Source organism: Triturus cristatus, chromosome 6 (genome assembly GCF_964204655.1).
Source record: "Triturus cristatus chromosome 6, aTriCri1.1, whole genome shotgun sequence".
NCBI lineage: Eukaryota > Metazoa > Chordata > Amphibia > Caudata > Salamandridae > Triturus > Triturus cristatus.
In genome coordinates this window covers 604,298,016-604,313,296 of record NC_140589.1, presented here as the reverse complement: position 1 = coordinate 604,313,296, position 15,281 = coordinate 604,298,016, and the positions used below count along the sequence as shown (strand labels likewise).

The 15,281-nt window shown below is 45.6% G+C and overlaps 1 protein-coding gene across 5 annotated transcripts in view; it reads left to right on the top strand.

Moving 5' to 3' along the window:
• SNX14 (sorting nexin 14) overlaps positions 1 to 15,281 on the top strand; it is a 609,680-nt gene that overhangs the window by 582,246 nt on the left and 12,153 nt on the right. For all 5 annotated transcript variants that reach the window (XM_085611049.1, XM_085611048.1, XM_085611046.1 and 2 more), the window contains one exon: positions 5,618 to 5,674. In XM_085611049.1, the coding sequence (XP_085467175.1) occupies positions 5,618 to 5,674 (57 nt within the window). The remainder of the gene's footprint in view (positions 1 to 5,617; positions 5,675 to 15,281) is intronic.

The following is a 15,281-nucleotide window of genomic DNA, read 5'->3' as shown; positions in this document are numbered from 1 at the left end:
ACTCTACTACGCAAACACTATAAACACACAATTCATCAACATATATTTAAACAACTGACAATTACAATACTACACACACAAATACATTACACACCACATAAAGATACTACATTACAAAACAAAACACATAGATAAACAACATTATCATTTACAACACTAATGGCTCCAACTAACATAAATGCGAGAGCTGTTGCATTGCAAATGCTTATTTTTTGCAGCATGCACAGTCTGTGCTAGTGCAGCATGATCTCACCAGCACTAGTTTCTTCTGCAACCACACCTTCCATTATGCCCTCCAGCCTACTTCCACATCATTTCTTGGCTCTCACTTATGCCTCAAGTCACTTGATTCAAATAATGCTGTTTAAGTATGCAGTTCATAGAAACTGAATCCTATGTGTTTTTTACTAGAATTGTAGGGATTTATCATCCAGTACACTCGTTTTTGTGTGGGTGCTTTTCAGCGGAGACAAAGGGGGTCTGACATCTTCAGTAATTTTGTTAGCATGCATTTAGAATGTCAAGAAGCATCTTTTTTCTTACCATTGTGATCTGTTACTTCTGCACAAAAATATTTGCTCTGGAAAGGGCTCATGAGTCAGAAGATCGATCATTCTGCTGTCACTTCATCAGTGGTGCCTTGCTGCTTACTGCAAAATATTTGTAAGGAAGATCCCACATGGCCCAAGTCTGGTTTTCCACTTACAGGTAATAAAGTTGACTAACACTGTAGTCCACCCAGAGTTGCGGGCATTGTCTTTTCCATGATGCTTAACCTCCAGGCCCTGAATTGTGCCTTGGTGCCACAAATACTTCTCCTCACCTGTGACCTTCTCTGAACATTAGGTACCATCAGACATTCTATTATAGGGAAAATAATGACAGGCACTTGAGCCACTGTCTCCAAGCATGTATACTGACTTGCTGCTTTTGATGCTGCAATTCCAGGCTCCAGCCATATTGCACATTAAGTCACAATCCATGTGAGGCGAAACAAACACAACAGTGCTACCAAAGTAGTTTGGCTTTTGTAAAGCCTGTCCATGTTTGGAGAGGTCTCATGGTCCCAAAACCTTGGTCCTAAGGATCTGTGGAAGGACAGGTTGACTTTAGTCCACACTATTGTTACCCCTGAACCCCTCCGTGAAAATCATTCATTCTGATGGAACTTCTTCTGGATCTGACTGGTGGCTGGGGATATTCTAAAAGTGAGGGATCTGCGATGACCTATTGTTTCCAACAGAAAGAGAGTTACAGAAGTTACCTTGTTTTTTATTCATAAAGAGTCACCAGACCAGGAGTCTCCAACAGGTCGCTTACGAGCTGCCAGTAGCTCACAGGTTGCTATAGAATAACTCACTCATGATAATTGCAGGCTTGAAAATATATTGCTGCCCCCCTGATAAGGCAGCTATTTAAAATATTGTGTCTTTTGCTGAGGCTCAAAAGCTGACTGCAGGATGATGAGCCTTTCCTCATCTGAAACATTATTTTTTCTTTTTACTTCCTTTTCTTCTCTCCTGCTTTCTATATTTAATTCTTGCTTTAATCTCTTTCTTTCCTTTCTTATTTTATCCCCTCTTTCTTGCTCTCTCTCTCTTTATTTCTCTTTTTCTCCCTATATTGGTTTACTTCTTTCTTTCCCAGCTCCTTTTTTCTTTCCCTCCTTCTTTGTTGGACATTCTTTATTAGTTTTTGTTTATCTTCCAGTAGTTATTTTTCACTTGCTACTTTTCCCTATTTTTGTAATCATTTGCACCTCTACTTTTCTCCTGCTCCTCCATTACCCCTTCTTTGTTTCGGTCTTACTTTTTGCTTTCTTCTCCTTACATTCGCTTTATTTCCCTTCGGTTTTCCGCTATTTCTTTTTTCTCTCCAATCTTTTCATGCTTCTTTCCATTGTTTTTTTTATTCTTTCATTGTATCCTCCCCTTTGTCTTTCTCCTTTCTCAATTTTTCCTTCATCTCCTCCTCCTTGATTTCTCTCCTTCTCTCCTTTTTTCATTTGTCCGTTCTTACTCTATTTCTTCCTTTGCATTTTTCTCTTCTTCCCCCTTTCTTTGTCTTATCTTGTTTGTCAACATCCTTTTTCCCCTGTGTTACTCTTTCTTTTTCTTGTTCTTATTGTACATGTTCCTTTCTTCATCCACTGCTGTCCTTGTCGCATCTCTCTCCTTTGTTTCTTTTTTATTTTCTTCTACTCCATCTTCCTCTTTCTTGCCTTCATTTTCTCCATTCCACCCTTATCTTGCTCTTTCTTTCTTTTCCTCTGTTGTGCTCTTTCTTTTTTCACTTGTCCTTTTCTCATTCTTTCTTTCTTCCTCTAATTTCATTTATTCTTTCCAATGTTTTTTCTTCCCTTCATTTTCCTCTTAATCTCTTTCTTCTTTCATTCGTTTGCTCCTTTCTCTGTTCATTTTTCATTCATCCTCTACTTTCTTTTGCTCTTTATCTTTCCCAGTCATTCTCTATTTCTTTTACATTTTTTCTTTCGGTCTCGCTTCCTCTTCTCTCTTCCTCTCCTTTTTTTCTCTCATGTTCTATCTCCCTCTCTATTTCGCTTTCTTTTTGCCTTTCACTGTCTCAAGGACCAAGGGACAAAACTGATCTATAGAAACACCAAATGTAAACCTTTTGTGAAACACATCTCGTGTCATTAATACAGTATGATCCCTTTAGCACGATTGGGGTACTCTAGGGGCACTGTTTAAGTTAATTGGCCTCTATGTACATTCATTGAATCTCTTTTATTAGGCAGTAGCTCACACTGATTTTTAATGATCAGAAGTGCTGTCGCTATAGGAACGGTTGGAGATCCCTGCACTACACACTATCTTTGCTCTTGTGCTAAATCTTTTTTTATTTCAATATATATATATTTTTTTACAACATATAACATAAACATCAGCGCATTGTCGTTACAGGGTTGCAGCCCTCATTGGCTGTGTTAATGGTAGTACAGTTTCACAATAATATTAGCTTGGCTGCCTCCCTATCCACTGTCACCATAAGAGGAGAGGAGTGTGAGGAAAGGGGAAAGGATAGGAATTAAGGTAGAGCGAAAAAGAGGTAGCATACAGAGGTTTACTTTCTTCTCGTTAGTGTCTTGATCCTGTGGAATCTTTATTCCTCCAACGTCCATTGTACTCTAAGCCCGACATTTTCAAGTTAGGGTTTGCTTTCTCAAACATGTACATGTATTCATTAACTTTTTTATTGCACAGTAAATGCCAAGCTCTTAGATATGACAGAGAGATCAGTTTCTTATGGAAGCAAGTTAAACATTGACAATGGTAACAATACAAGTATCATTGTAGCAACCTGTTCAAAGTAGGGAAGAGCGTGGTTAGAGAGGCGATAAAACGGGCAAACTCAACTTTGATAATAGTATTCACTACAAGTATTGTGGAAATGTGTTCAAAGGGTAGAGAGGAGGTAAACTGAGGGGCATAGTTGGCAAATGAGCGTGGCCACGGGACATGCTGACAGAGTGAAAAGGTGATTGCAAGATAGGATTGATCAGCAGATGGATTGTACTATTTTGTAGGAAGTTGGAGAGACCATAGGGTCGTGCGGCATAGATCTCAAGGCCATGAGAGCATACGAAAAGACGCAGGAGGACGAGTCAGTTATTTGGTTTTCTGAAGTGGTTTGGATAGATCATTGCCCTGGGAGTAGCAGTTGTTTTAGTGAGTTTTTGAAGGATGTGTAGTCATTCAGGGACCTGATTACAATGGTAGGTTGTTCCAGAGTTTTCCTCCAGGCACTTACAGGGATTTTCTTTTTAGACTGCATTTTGGAATGATTAGTTTTGTGCTCCGATGTGGAGCATAGCACAGTTGACCCTTTGCTGGATATGGTGTTCAATAGTTTGCCAAGATAGCTGTGCACTGAAGGAGGAGACGTGGTCCTCTTGTTTCAGTCCGAAAATTATCCTTTTGCCTTATGTGATTATGCTACTTGGTGGTTCCGGTGCTCATTATAGTTTTTTTTATGTTCTCCACCTCATTTCAACCCACATCAGGATGCGCCTGAAGTGCTCTCACATAATTCAAGTATGCTCTCCAGACCCCAGCTATAGCTTGAAAGACACCGCCATATTGTGTAGCGCTGCACACACTGTCCTAAATGAAAGCACTTGTTTTAGGTTGAACACAGAGAAGCACAAACCTATGTGCCCCAGATAAGAGGACTTTGCAGTCTCCCCACTGGATGCAAAAAAGATCTGTATCCCTGAGCTATAACCCACTGCCACTCACATCAGAGCCAGGTGAGATGGGGCAGGACAGATCCTTTCTTTTGCTTCAGATTTTGCTCTGGGCGCCCTTCATTTTGATAGAGCAGTGTTCTGTGCAAGATGCTTCTTGTTTAAAGGCCCCCATTGGGTTTATGGATAGTTGAATCCGATCAGGGGAAGTTACAAGGTTTATCAGAAAAAATAAACAAGGTGTCACAGCTTTTCCTAGACATACATGCGTCTTTTGTTCCACCATGTATGAACTCTTTCTCGTTGATTGATAAGCAGCAAAGATGACGAATATAACACATGAGAGCCATGTGTAATGGGTATGTAGAAAGAGCTGAAGCTAGCAGTGCTCTGTACATGAGCTGTAGGCGTTGTACTAAAAAGAGACGACTTTGCCCATTGATGGTTTTCATAAAGATGAAACTGAACCTTCTAACTTCTGATTACCGTATCCCTCTGATAACCAGTAGACCAGAATGAATTGGTCCTCTGAGTACTTATAAGAATAGCGTGCTGTGTGGATGAGACAGCTAAAGTAGTTTACAGACATTTTTCCTGAGCACGGCCTTTAAGAGCCAGTTGTGTGCAGAAATCATAAACGACTTTTTTCTTCGAAGATACAGTTCAATCCGAGATTTTTTTTGTATGTGTTTGACTCAAACTCTCTCTCACAGTTCTGCTAGTTTGATTGGTGCTTTAAAAACACCCATTCCAGAGAACAGAACAGGGGAAATAGGGTGGCGTGTCTCCCACTGCACTTAACTGGAATATTGAGTTCTCATGTAGAATTTAGGCAAAATATTTCAGATAAAATCATGGGACCAGTCCTTGTGGCATAAAATAGACTTTCACGTTGAGATGGGCAAGGATATATATGTTTCCCGGTTGCATTTATTAGCCTTATGCAGATAGTTCCAATCAAATACAAAAAGAAAACGCCTTCTGTGGCCAATTGATGTTACTTGGAAAATAGCTTGCTTTCCCAAAAGAATTTGTGTGACCAAATCTTTTTAACAGGATTAAAATACCAGAATGATTTGTTCTTCGAGCATGGTTCTCGTGAGGGCTGGTTGTTTACAATAGTGTTCCTTCATCACAGCTCGTTTATACAGTTTTCATGTGTATACACGGAACACATTAGAAACTCCTTTGCAGACGTTGTGTACACAAAGGTCTGCAAGAATTGTCCATTTTCATGTGGAAAAAAATGAATATTGACTGTTTAACGTTGATGGTTTTCACGCAGAATGAAATAACATGAACCGTGTTAGGCTAATGAGGAATTACTTTCCCAAAACTACCGACAAACTCTAGTCTACTCATTGGCTTGGTTTTGCCAGTTACTAATTTAAGCATCTGTCTCTCTTTCAGCTCTCTTACGTTCTGCTAGATGTTGTGATTCAGGAACTATTCCCAGAACTTAATAAGGTATGTAGTGTAAACACAATCTAGTCTTTGCCCCTTGCTTGTGTAGAATGTGCACTAAAAGCTTCCCAGGCAGTGGTTGGTGGAATATTTATATCCGCCTGATTACCGGAGCAACAGCAGCATGGTTTCTTAGGAAGGTCATGCCAAACCAAGGTAATATATTTCTTTATCAATGTGACTTTTGCTCAGAACTAAGAAGGGCAATGGAAGTGGTGCACTCCTATTCAGCAGTGTTGCTTACACAGCTGCACACAGAGGACCCATGAGCATAATGAGATGGGTATATGTCCTACCATGATATTTTAGAAGTGAAAACGTGTCTTTGCTGTTTGGCAAGTTTGTGTGTGAATTGCGAAGTGGGTAAATGTGAGAATTAGCCTTGGATGAAGGTGCATGTATGGATTCATGGCTGAATGCATGGTTCATTAATGGTTGAGGGACTGCATGGATGAATGGTTGAATAAGAGTGTCTGGGAAGGATGGATCTCTGAGTGTATGTATGTGTGGATAGTTGCATGAATGAATGTTATGGGTCACATCAATTTACCACGGGGAGGGTCCAGACCGCAGCAGAGATAATGTGAAACTTTGCTCTTAGACTCTGCTTTCTAGAGGTGAAAGCTTGTCCCCGAGCAGCAGAGACCAGGAGAAGGAGTGGATTGGAGAGGTTTTGGCCTCTGACTTAAAGGCCTTGCCATTAGTAATTTGGGTGTTACCTATGGTGTGCACCAGTATCTGCCAACACCAACATCAGTGTGTTTCACAGCTTATCAACGTCAAACACTGATATATGGATGCAATATGTCTATCTTGTTTTGTCCGATTCTTTCCACATGATTGTATGTACACACTTTAAAGACCACGACCCCAGAAATTCCACAAATTCGATCAAACTGCATAAATGGAAAACCTGAGGATGTTAAGTATATATGAATGAAAATAGAGCTAAATATTATTGAAATGGTGAGTTTTCAAAAATGCGCAAATAGAGCTTTTTGTGTAGTTAATACTACTAAAATATGTTTAAGAATATTTAAAAAACGTAACCTTTGTTCCTTAACAAAGTATCTACTAGATTGTGCCCAAAATGAGCTGTAAAAAAAGTTTTAAATTGCTTTGGGCCTGGTCACTTTTGAAGAGATGTGTGGGACTAATGTTGTCTGGGCCGATTGCAGCCATCTCTAATGCATCATGTTGGTGCTGCAGCGAGATCTAAAAGGAACAAAAACATTGGTGTTTGTCAACTAAACATATGGAAGTGGCAGGAAAGAAAACATTGTTGCTTTACAAAACCTTTAAACACATAAATGAAGCTAGTGACAAGCTTCACAGTGTATGCTTTCCATTTTCCTGAGGCACAATGTGCGCGAGACTCCACCGGGCATGCCTACTTCATTCCTTAGTATTTAGTCAGTGAAGATCCCATCATAGAATGTTGTGAGTGCTGAGCCAGAGCAGTGACAGGCGACAGGGGTCAGACAACAGCTTTGCATGACCAAGAGTTGAATTAGCAGTAAGTGCACATCAGTTGCTAGGCAAAGCTCCTTCACTCAATGCCGGGTCAAGAATCTCCAACTGACTCCCCCAGTGAATATCCTCCACTGATCCAAAAGACTTTAGGGACAGATGTTCCAATGTAGGCCCTGTCAGTATGCCAGCATGTCTGTCTTCTATCAATGAGCAAATGGTAGATTTACCGACAGACAAATGAGCGCAGAACTCTGCTAGCATTTCAGAAGTCCACTTCTAGCATTAGACCACCAGCTTCTGAACAGTGAGCGAAAGTGCTGTGGAGCCTCTACCCATTTCATTGGTGCCTCCTAACCAAACAGCCCCACTCAGCTCACCTTGCAGACCCTTGAAGGACAAGTGTGAATCGTGTAGACCCCACTTTCCAACAGCACCAGGGTCCTGCGCTCGGCCAAGACTTTGTTGAGTCAGCAGCAGCACCGATAAATTATGAAGCAGAGCCATTTCCAGCAGGGCAAAGATCTCATAAATGTTCAGCAGACCAGAGTAAAGGTCAGGAGTGAGATGACCCATAACAGCATACAGACAGACAGAAGTAAGGTATGCCCAATGTAGCAAATGAGTTCCACCCAGTTAGTCTTGCTGGATTTTTGCATTTGACTACCTGGTTTTTGGACTATTACTGTGAGTGAGTCTCACTAACTGTAAATTCACAGTAAATGGACTTAGAGTGCTAACCACAACCATCCACCTTTTAACATAAGGCCACTGCTGTTCAGCTAAGGTAAGAGGCTTTGGGCTGGTAACACATTAACTTATAAGCACACATGTTAGCGAGGTGCATGTGGTGTGAGACTACTGTCTTGCGCAGCCCAGTATCTGCACACAGGTATCCTGTTACAGAAGTGACTCTTCAAGGATTGGTATTGACCTGATGTAGGCCTTGTAATATGAGTGGGCATTCATTATGTTCATCTGTAGTGCTTACTGAAGTTCTGCGGTGCTCACATTGTTATACACATTTGTACTACTTAGGCCTGCAGGGTTCACAAGGTATCAGTCTAGGTGTAAACATGCACCCGAGTGTAGATTTACAGCCTCAACATTATACACTCCTAATGGCACTTTTTTAAACGATTTTCTTATTTCCGTGGATTAGCTCATTATAAGATTTGAAGCCTTTGTCCCCCCTACTGGGCCAAGTTAATTACTCTGCTCTCCAACAGGAGGCTCAAAGGCCTGGAATGGAGGGTTGGGAAGGAAATCTGCTCTGGTTAATTATTCACAATGAACCTGGAATGGAACAGCGCATGCCCTCAGACATAATGGATGAGGGCCAGACCTCATGAGCCAAAACAGGAAGTTCTTGCATTTGAATTTTTGGTGGAAAGGAATCAGACAGCTGTGTCAGCTAGGGGCAGACATGAGGCTCTCAGGGGAGCTCTTTCAGGACAACTTGAAGTCACCATATTGTAATGTCCCAGAATCCTGTGCAAGAGGGTTGGGACAGGGTGGAGTGACGGTGAGGCACCCTAGAATTTGGTAAAGGGTGCCTTGATTCTAGAAGTTTTTATCTCCAATGAAAAACCCCTGCGCAAGGGAGAGACAGACAAGAAGATACTGGACCTGGGAGCAACACAGGTGAAATAATGCCCTGCTGGAAGGAGAAACCACTGGATGCCCTGCAAGAATGGACTTTGTGACTGACTTCAGATGACCCCCAGGACTAAGATGGGTCTCTCTAGGGCCAGTGGTGTTATTATGTCCACTAAGGAGGAAAAGTTGGCGGAATGGGCCTGCTGGGGGACAAAAGAGTGTTCCCCGGAGGCTACTATGGACCGACCCCTGACTCTGCTTCTGACACATAGGTGCCAAGCAAGAAGGCCAGGAGGCCAAGGCCTGGGGAGTGTGCAGAGGGTGCTCTGCTAGGTGGATGTGGAAAACGACCCCAAACCAGAAGAAAGCCTTAGAAATGAAGGCAGAGGACAGGTCTGGCACACTGAACTAGAGAATCCATCTCTCCGCAAGAAGCACTCTTTAACAGCCAGGAGATCTGAAGAAAATACTCATGGTGGAGCTGGCTGGCCACCAGCAGCAAAAAGAGTCCATGAGATGAGCCCTACGGGGCCCAATCGGCCTTTAAAGTTCAGGCAGAGAAGTGAACATAACTCAAAGATATTGTCCCAGGAGGCTAAATCCCCAGGGTTTGCGCAATGACTTTGATTTGTGTTCAGAGTTGAAGGCGTGTGCATGAGGCGCCCTCCATGAGCAGAGTGTTCGAGGCATGTGGGCTGCTGAATTCATATCTGTGCATAGATCGCCGCCTAGTGTTGGGTCCGGATGTTTGCACGTTGTTGTCCTGGAAGAGTCTTCGAAGTATCCTGAGATAGGTGACTCCTCCCCTGGACCACAGTGCGCATGGGCATCCTCTCCATCCTCAGATTGTTTTTTTCCGCCATTGGGTTCGGATGTGCTTATCTTGACTCAAGTTAGGAAAATTTAGTTTCAGGCCAAAAGGCCTTTAGTTTTCGTCGGTACTGTTCCCGCTCGGTATCGACAGCTTACATGCTAGTTTAGCAACCTTATCAACTTTTTTAGGATCCGTTTAATCCAACCATCGACCTTACATCGACGATGGAATCGAGGACCCCATTCAAACGGTGTCCTGTTTGCCACGCCAAATATCCACATATCGACGTCCACCCGGTGTGCAACAAATGCCTCTCTCCGGATCACGACGAATCGAAATGTATGGCCTGTGCCCGATTCCGATCCAAGAAGACTCTCCGGAATCGACGAGCAGCGAGATTAGAAGCCTAGCAATCGGCACCGGCCCCAACCAACATCTTCAGCACCGAGGACGAAGATGTTGAAAGCGTGGAAAACATAAACTCCAGCCCCGCTTCCGAACACGATTCCCGATCGGAAGACGCAGATGAAGAGCTTTTTCGCAGGGAAGAAGCCGACGACGAGGTAGGGGACTACGATGAGGCCTTCGGGGCCGAAGAAGATAGCTCTGGTGAAGAGCAGGGCCTACCCGTCCAAACGGAGGCTATTAAAGTGCGTCAGTCTACGGCTCCGGTCGAGGGATCGCCTTCGGGCCTTACCCGAGATCAATCCCGCAGTTCTTCGGCCCCGCCCTCTGGCCCGGCCTCGAACATCCAGCGAGAGCCATTATTACCGAAAAAGACTGGTTTCCCTTCAACGAAACCGAAACCAATCGTCGCACCAGTTCAACAGAAACCGAAAGTGAAACTGGCACTGGTCGGCTCGAAGACCTCCACTCCTTCGACGCCAGCCAAAACCATCAGCTCCGAACGCACCAAAAGGGATTTCGGCGCCGAACTCGCTGCAGCGGATGTCGGCACCGATCCAAAAAGGAAGGCCATGGGTACCACCAAAGCGCCTCGGCCCCCGGCACCGAAGCAATCGGCCCCGACAACCAAGGTTAAAATGGCCGCTCTATCGGAACCCACTTCAAAGGCAGCGACTACGGTCCACTCATCGACGCCGTCGACCGCTACTACCTCTCCTCGACTCGATGACCCTGTGGCTCCGAAGAAGTCCACGCCTACCTCTACAGAACCACTCGGCACCAAAGAACCTTCGGCGTTCTCGGTGCGACAAGTTGCAGCGTCCTTGCAACGTATCAGAGACCAGGCAGCCCTCCAGTACACGTCGGGCTCCGAGCCGAAAAAGGCTCCAAAGGCACCTTCGGCACCAACCAACATCACTTTTGGTTTGCCGCCGTCCACAGCGCCAAAACTATTCGAGATCCGAACACGTGTCACCCAGACAAGGTCCCCATCTACTGGACACTCTCCTACTGGGCCTTCGCCGTCCCAATTCATCGACGCCAACACCGGCAGGCTCATGCTCCGAAGACGGAAGGTCACTTCCGACCAGGCTTTGGACTCTTACAGAATCCCTCTAAATCAAAAACTGCCAGCGGAATCGGAACCAGTTCTATATGAACGCCTCCACACCTCCTATCCAGATCCCCAGTCCTTTTCTCCGACGCCCTCCGACACGGACGCAATGGAGGATTACATGGGTGATGACACCACCTACCCCAGGGATATAGATCCTGAGGAGCACCAGGACCCAGATCAAGCTTGGGATGACCCTGCAGACCCGGGTGCCACTACAGATACCCAGGACACGCAGCTTTATGGCGCCAAAACATCTCCCACAGAGGACACTGCTGCCTTCAATGCCCTCATTGAACGTGCCGCAGCCAATCATGGAGTGCAACTCCACTCCGACACAATTGAGGATGATTTCTTAGTGGACACTTTCGCCTCCTCAGAGAGGACTGTCAAGACTCTGCCCATGTTAAAAGGTGTCCTCAAGCCAGCAAAGGACATTTTCAAGGAAACAACCAGGGCACGGGTGATAAACCCCAGGATCGAGAAAAAATACAAGCCTGCGCCCGGGGACCCTATGTACATTAGAGGCCAGTTACCTCTGGACTCCATCGTGGTTGCTAACGCTCGCAAACGAGCGCACTCGCAGACAACTGGTGATGCTCCTCCCCCGGACAAGGAGTCCAAGGTGCTGGAGACCTCCGGCAAAAGGATTGCAGCCCAAGCAGCAAACATCTGGCGCATTGCCAATACACAGGCGCTCCTGGCTCGCTACGATCGCTCACACTATGACACGTTGGAGTCACTACTCCAACATCTACCAGACGAGTACAAAGAGGCAGCAGAGCTCCTCATCAGAGAGGGACAACTTCTCACAAACGCATCCATTAAGTGTGCACTGGATGCCGCCGACACAGCTGCGAGGGCAATAAACACCAGCGTCATGCTACGACGACACGCTTGGTTAAGAATCTCCGGATTCAAACCTGAGGTTCAAAATAACATCCTCAATCAGCCTGTCAACCCTGACTACTTATTCGGACCAGAAGTTGACACCACCCTAGAAAAGATCAAAAAGGACACAGACACTGCAAAGTCAATGGGGGCTCTGCAAACGCAGACATTTCGTAGTGGCTCCTTTCGTCGCCCCGGAAATAGGGGAGCGGCTAGAGGACAGGGGTCACAGCAAACATACAATAAAGGGGGCACACAGAGTACCTACGATAAAAACACCAGAGGTGGATATCGTGGCTCCAGCACCAAGGGCAGAGGACGCGGTTACGGCAACACCAGGTCCTCACCCAAGAACAAACAGTGACGCCCTCTCCCTTCCCCCCGACCACATAACACCTGTCGGGGGGAGACTCCAGCGGTTCCTGTCCACGTGGAATACCATCACCACGGACAGGTGGGTCAGGGATGTTATCCAACACGGTTACTGTCTCAAATTAACCTCCACTCCACCCACAATACCGCCAAAGCACCGTCCTATGTCCTCAGAGCACTTAGCATTATTGCAGCAGAAAGTGCTAAGTATGCTGCAAAAAGGTGCAATAGAGGTCGTGCCCGTCCACCAGCAGGGGACAGGGGTGTACTCTCTGTACTTCTTAATACCGAAGAAGGACGGGTCACTCAGACCTATACTAGACCTGAGACCCCTCAACCACTACATTCTCTCAGAGCATTTCCATATGCTCACCCTACAGCAGGTTCTCCCGCTGCTCAGACAGGGAGACTTCCTAGCCACACTAGACCTCAAAGATGCGTACTTCCACATCCCCATACACCCGTCACACAGAAAATATCTCCGGTTCACTATTCAGGGGCAGCACTACCAATTCAAAGTCCTCCCCTTCGGTGTGACAACAGCACTCAGAGTTTTCACTAAGTGCCTAGCTTCAGTGGCTGCACATCTACGGAGACAACACATTCACGTCTACCCTTACCTGGACGACTGGCTTGTTCAGGCAAAGTCAGCCCTGCAATGTGCCAGCCACATGTCAATCACCATTCACCTTCTTCACAGCCTGGGATTCTCACTAAATTACCCGAAATCACATCTCCAACCCGCACATGTACAACAGTACCTGGGTGCGACCATAGACACTCTGGCAGCCACAGCTCAGCCAAATTTAGTGAGGATCAACAGCATGCAAATGCTGATCTCAAAGTTCAAACCTCAACACTCCCTTCCTGCGCGAGTGTTCATACAGTTGATAGGCATGATGGCCTCCTGCATTTTCATAGTCCCACACGCGAGACTACATATGCACCCGCTTCAGGAGTGCTTAGCACGTCAATGGAATCAGGCTCAAGGGCAACTAAAAGACCTAGTGTTGGTGAGCGGTCGGGCATACAACTCTCTGCATTTGTGGAATCCACAAAACCTTTGCAAGGGCCGACCGTTCCAAGAGCCTGTTCCACAAATAATACTGACGGCGGACGCGTCTCTCCAGGGATGGAGAGCTCATGTACTCAATTACACAGTGCAGGGATTATAGACAATACAACAAAAGAAGATGCACATCAACCTTCTAGAACTGATGGCAATCTTCCTGGCAATGAAAGCATTCAAGGTACACTTGTGCAACAAAGTCGTGTTGATCCGGACGGACATCATGACTGCCATGTACTACATACAGAAGCAGGGAGGAACACACTCTCCACAGTTGTCTCATCTGGCTCAGAGCATGTGGAAGTGGGCCATTCAGAGGAACATATTCCTCATGGCGGAACACCTCCCCGGCAAGGACAACCAGATGGCGGATCTGCTCAGCAGACACAGCCACCAGATGCACGAGTGGGAGCTACATCCGTCAGTACTCCAACCGTACTTCCAACAGTGGGGTCATCCAGAGATAGACCTGTTCGCCACACACGAAAACGCAAAATGCCAAAGCTTTGCCGCCAGGTTCCCACATCCACAGTCGCAGGGCAATGCGATATGGATGAACTGGTCCGGCAGATTTGCGTACGCTTTTCCCCCAGCGCCATTGATACCGCTGGTGGCACGCAAACTGCGACAGCACTCACTGACACTCATCCTAGTTGCTCCCACATGGGCGCGCCAACCATGGTACACCACCTTTCTAGAACTTTCCGTGGTGCCGCATCAAAGGCTGCGGATCAAACCCGCACTCTTAACGCAGAACCATGGCGAGATTCAGCACCCAGATCCGCAACAGCTGAACCTGGCAATCTGGCTCCTGAAGTCTTAGAGTTTGGCTATCTAAACCTGCCACCTGACTGTATGGATATCATCAGGGAGGCCAGGAGACCCACTACCAGAGCTTGCTATGCAGCTAAATGGAAGAGGTTTGTCATTTACTGCCACAACAATGACATTAACCCGCTAGACGCATCCATTCAGAACATAATCTGTTACCTCTTACACCTATACCGATGCAATCTGGCATACACCTCAATACGTATACATTTAACCGCAATAGCAGCCTATCTCCAGAACAGGCAGCACCTCTCTTTGTTCAGAGTGCCTGCCATCAAAGCTTTCTTGGAGGGACTTAAACGAGTAATTCCCCCAACACACCCACCAGCACCGGTGTGGAACCTCAACTTGGTCCTCACCCGACTGATGGGTCCACCCTTCGAACCTCTCCACTCATGTGAGATTCAATTCCTCACCTGGAAAGTAGCTTTCCTAGTGGCAATCACTTCGTTAAGAAGAGTTAGTGAACTCCAGGCACTAACCATTCAAGAGCCATTCATACAGGTTCACGCAAACAGGGTCGTACTACGTACCAACCCCAAATTCATGCCTAAAGTAATATCGCAGTTCCACATGAATCAAACTATAGAACTGCCTGTTTTCTTCCAAAATCCACAAAACGTAGCAGAGAGAATGCTCCATACACTAGATGTAAAAAGAGCCCTCATGTATTATATAGACAGAACTAAAGTCTTTAGGAAGACAAAACAACTTTTCGTTGCCTTTTCCCCACAACACAGGGGCAACGCCATTTCCAAAGCAGGTATAGCCAGATGGATCGTTAAATGTATTCAAATTTGCTATCAAAAGGCTAAACGCACATTAACGATTTCCCCACTAGCCCATTCAACACGTAAGTTAGGGGCGTCCATGGCTTTCCTGGGAAACATTCCTTTACAGGAAATATGTAGAGCAGCCACATGATCCACTATACATACATTTACCAAACACTACTGTGTAGATGTACATTCAAAACAGCAGGCAGCTGTAGGACAGGCTGTTCTCAGAACTCTTTTTCAGACCGCTGCAGCTGACACTGGTGGCC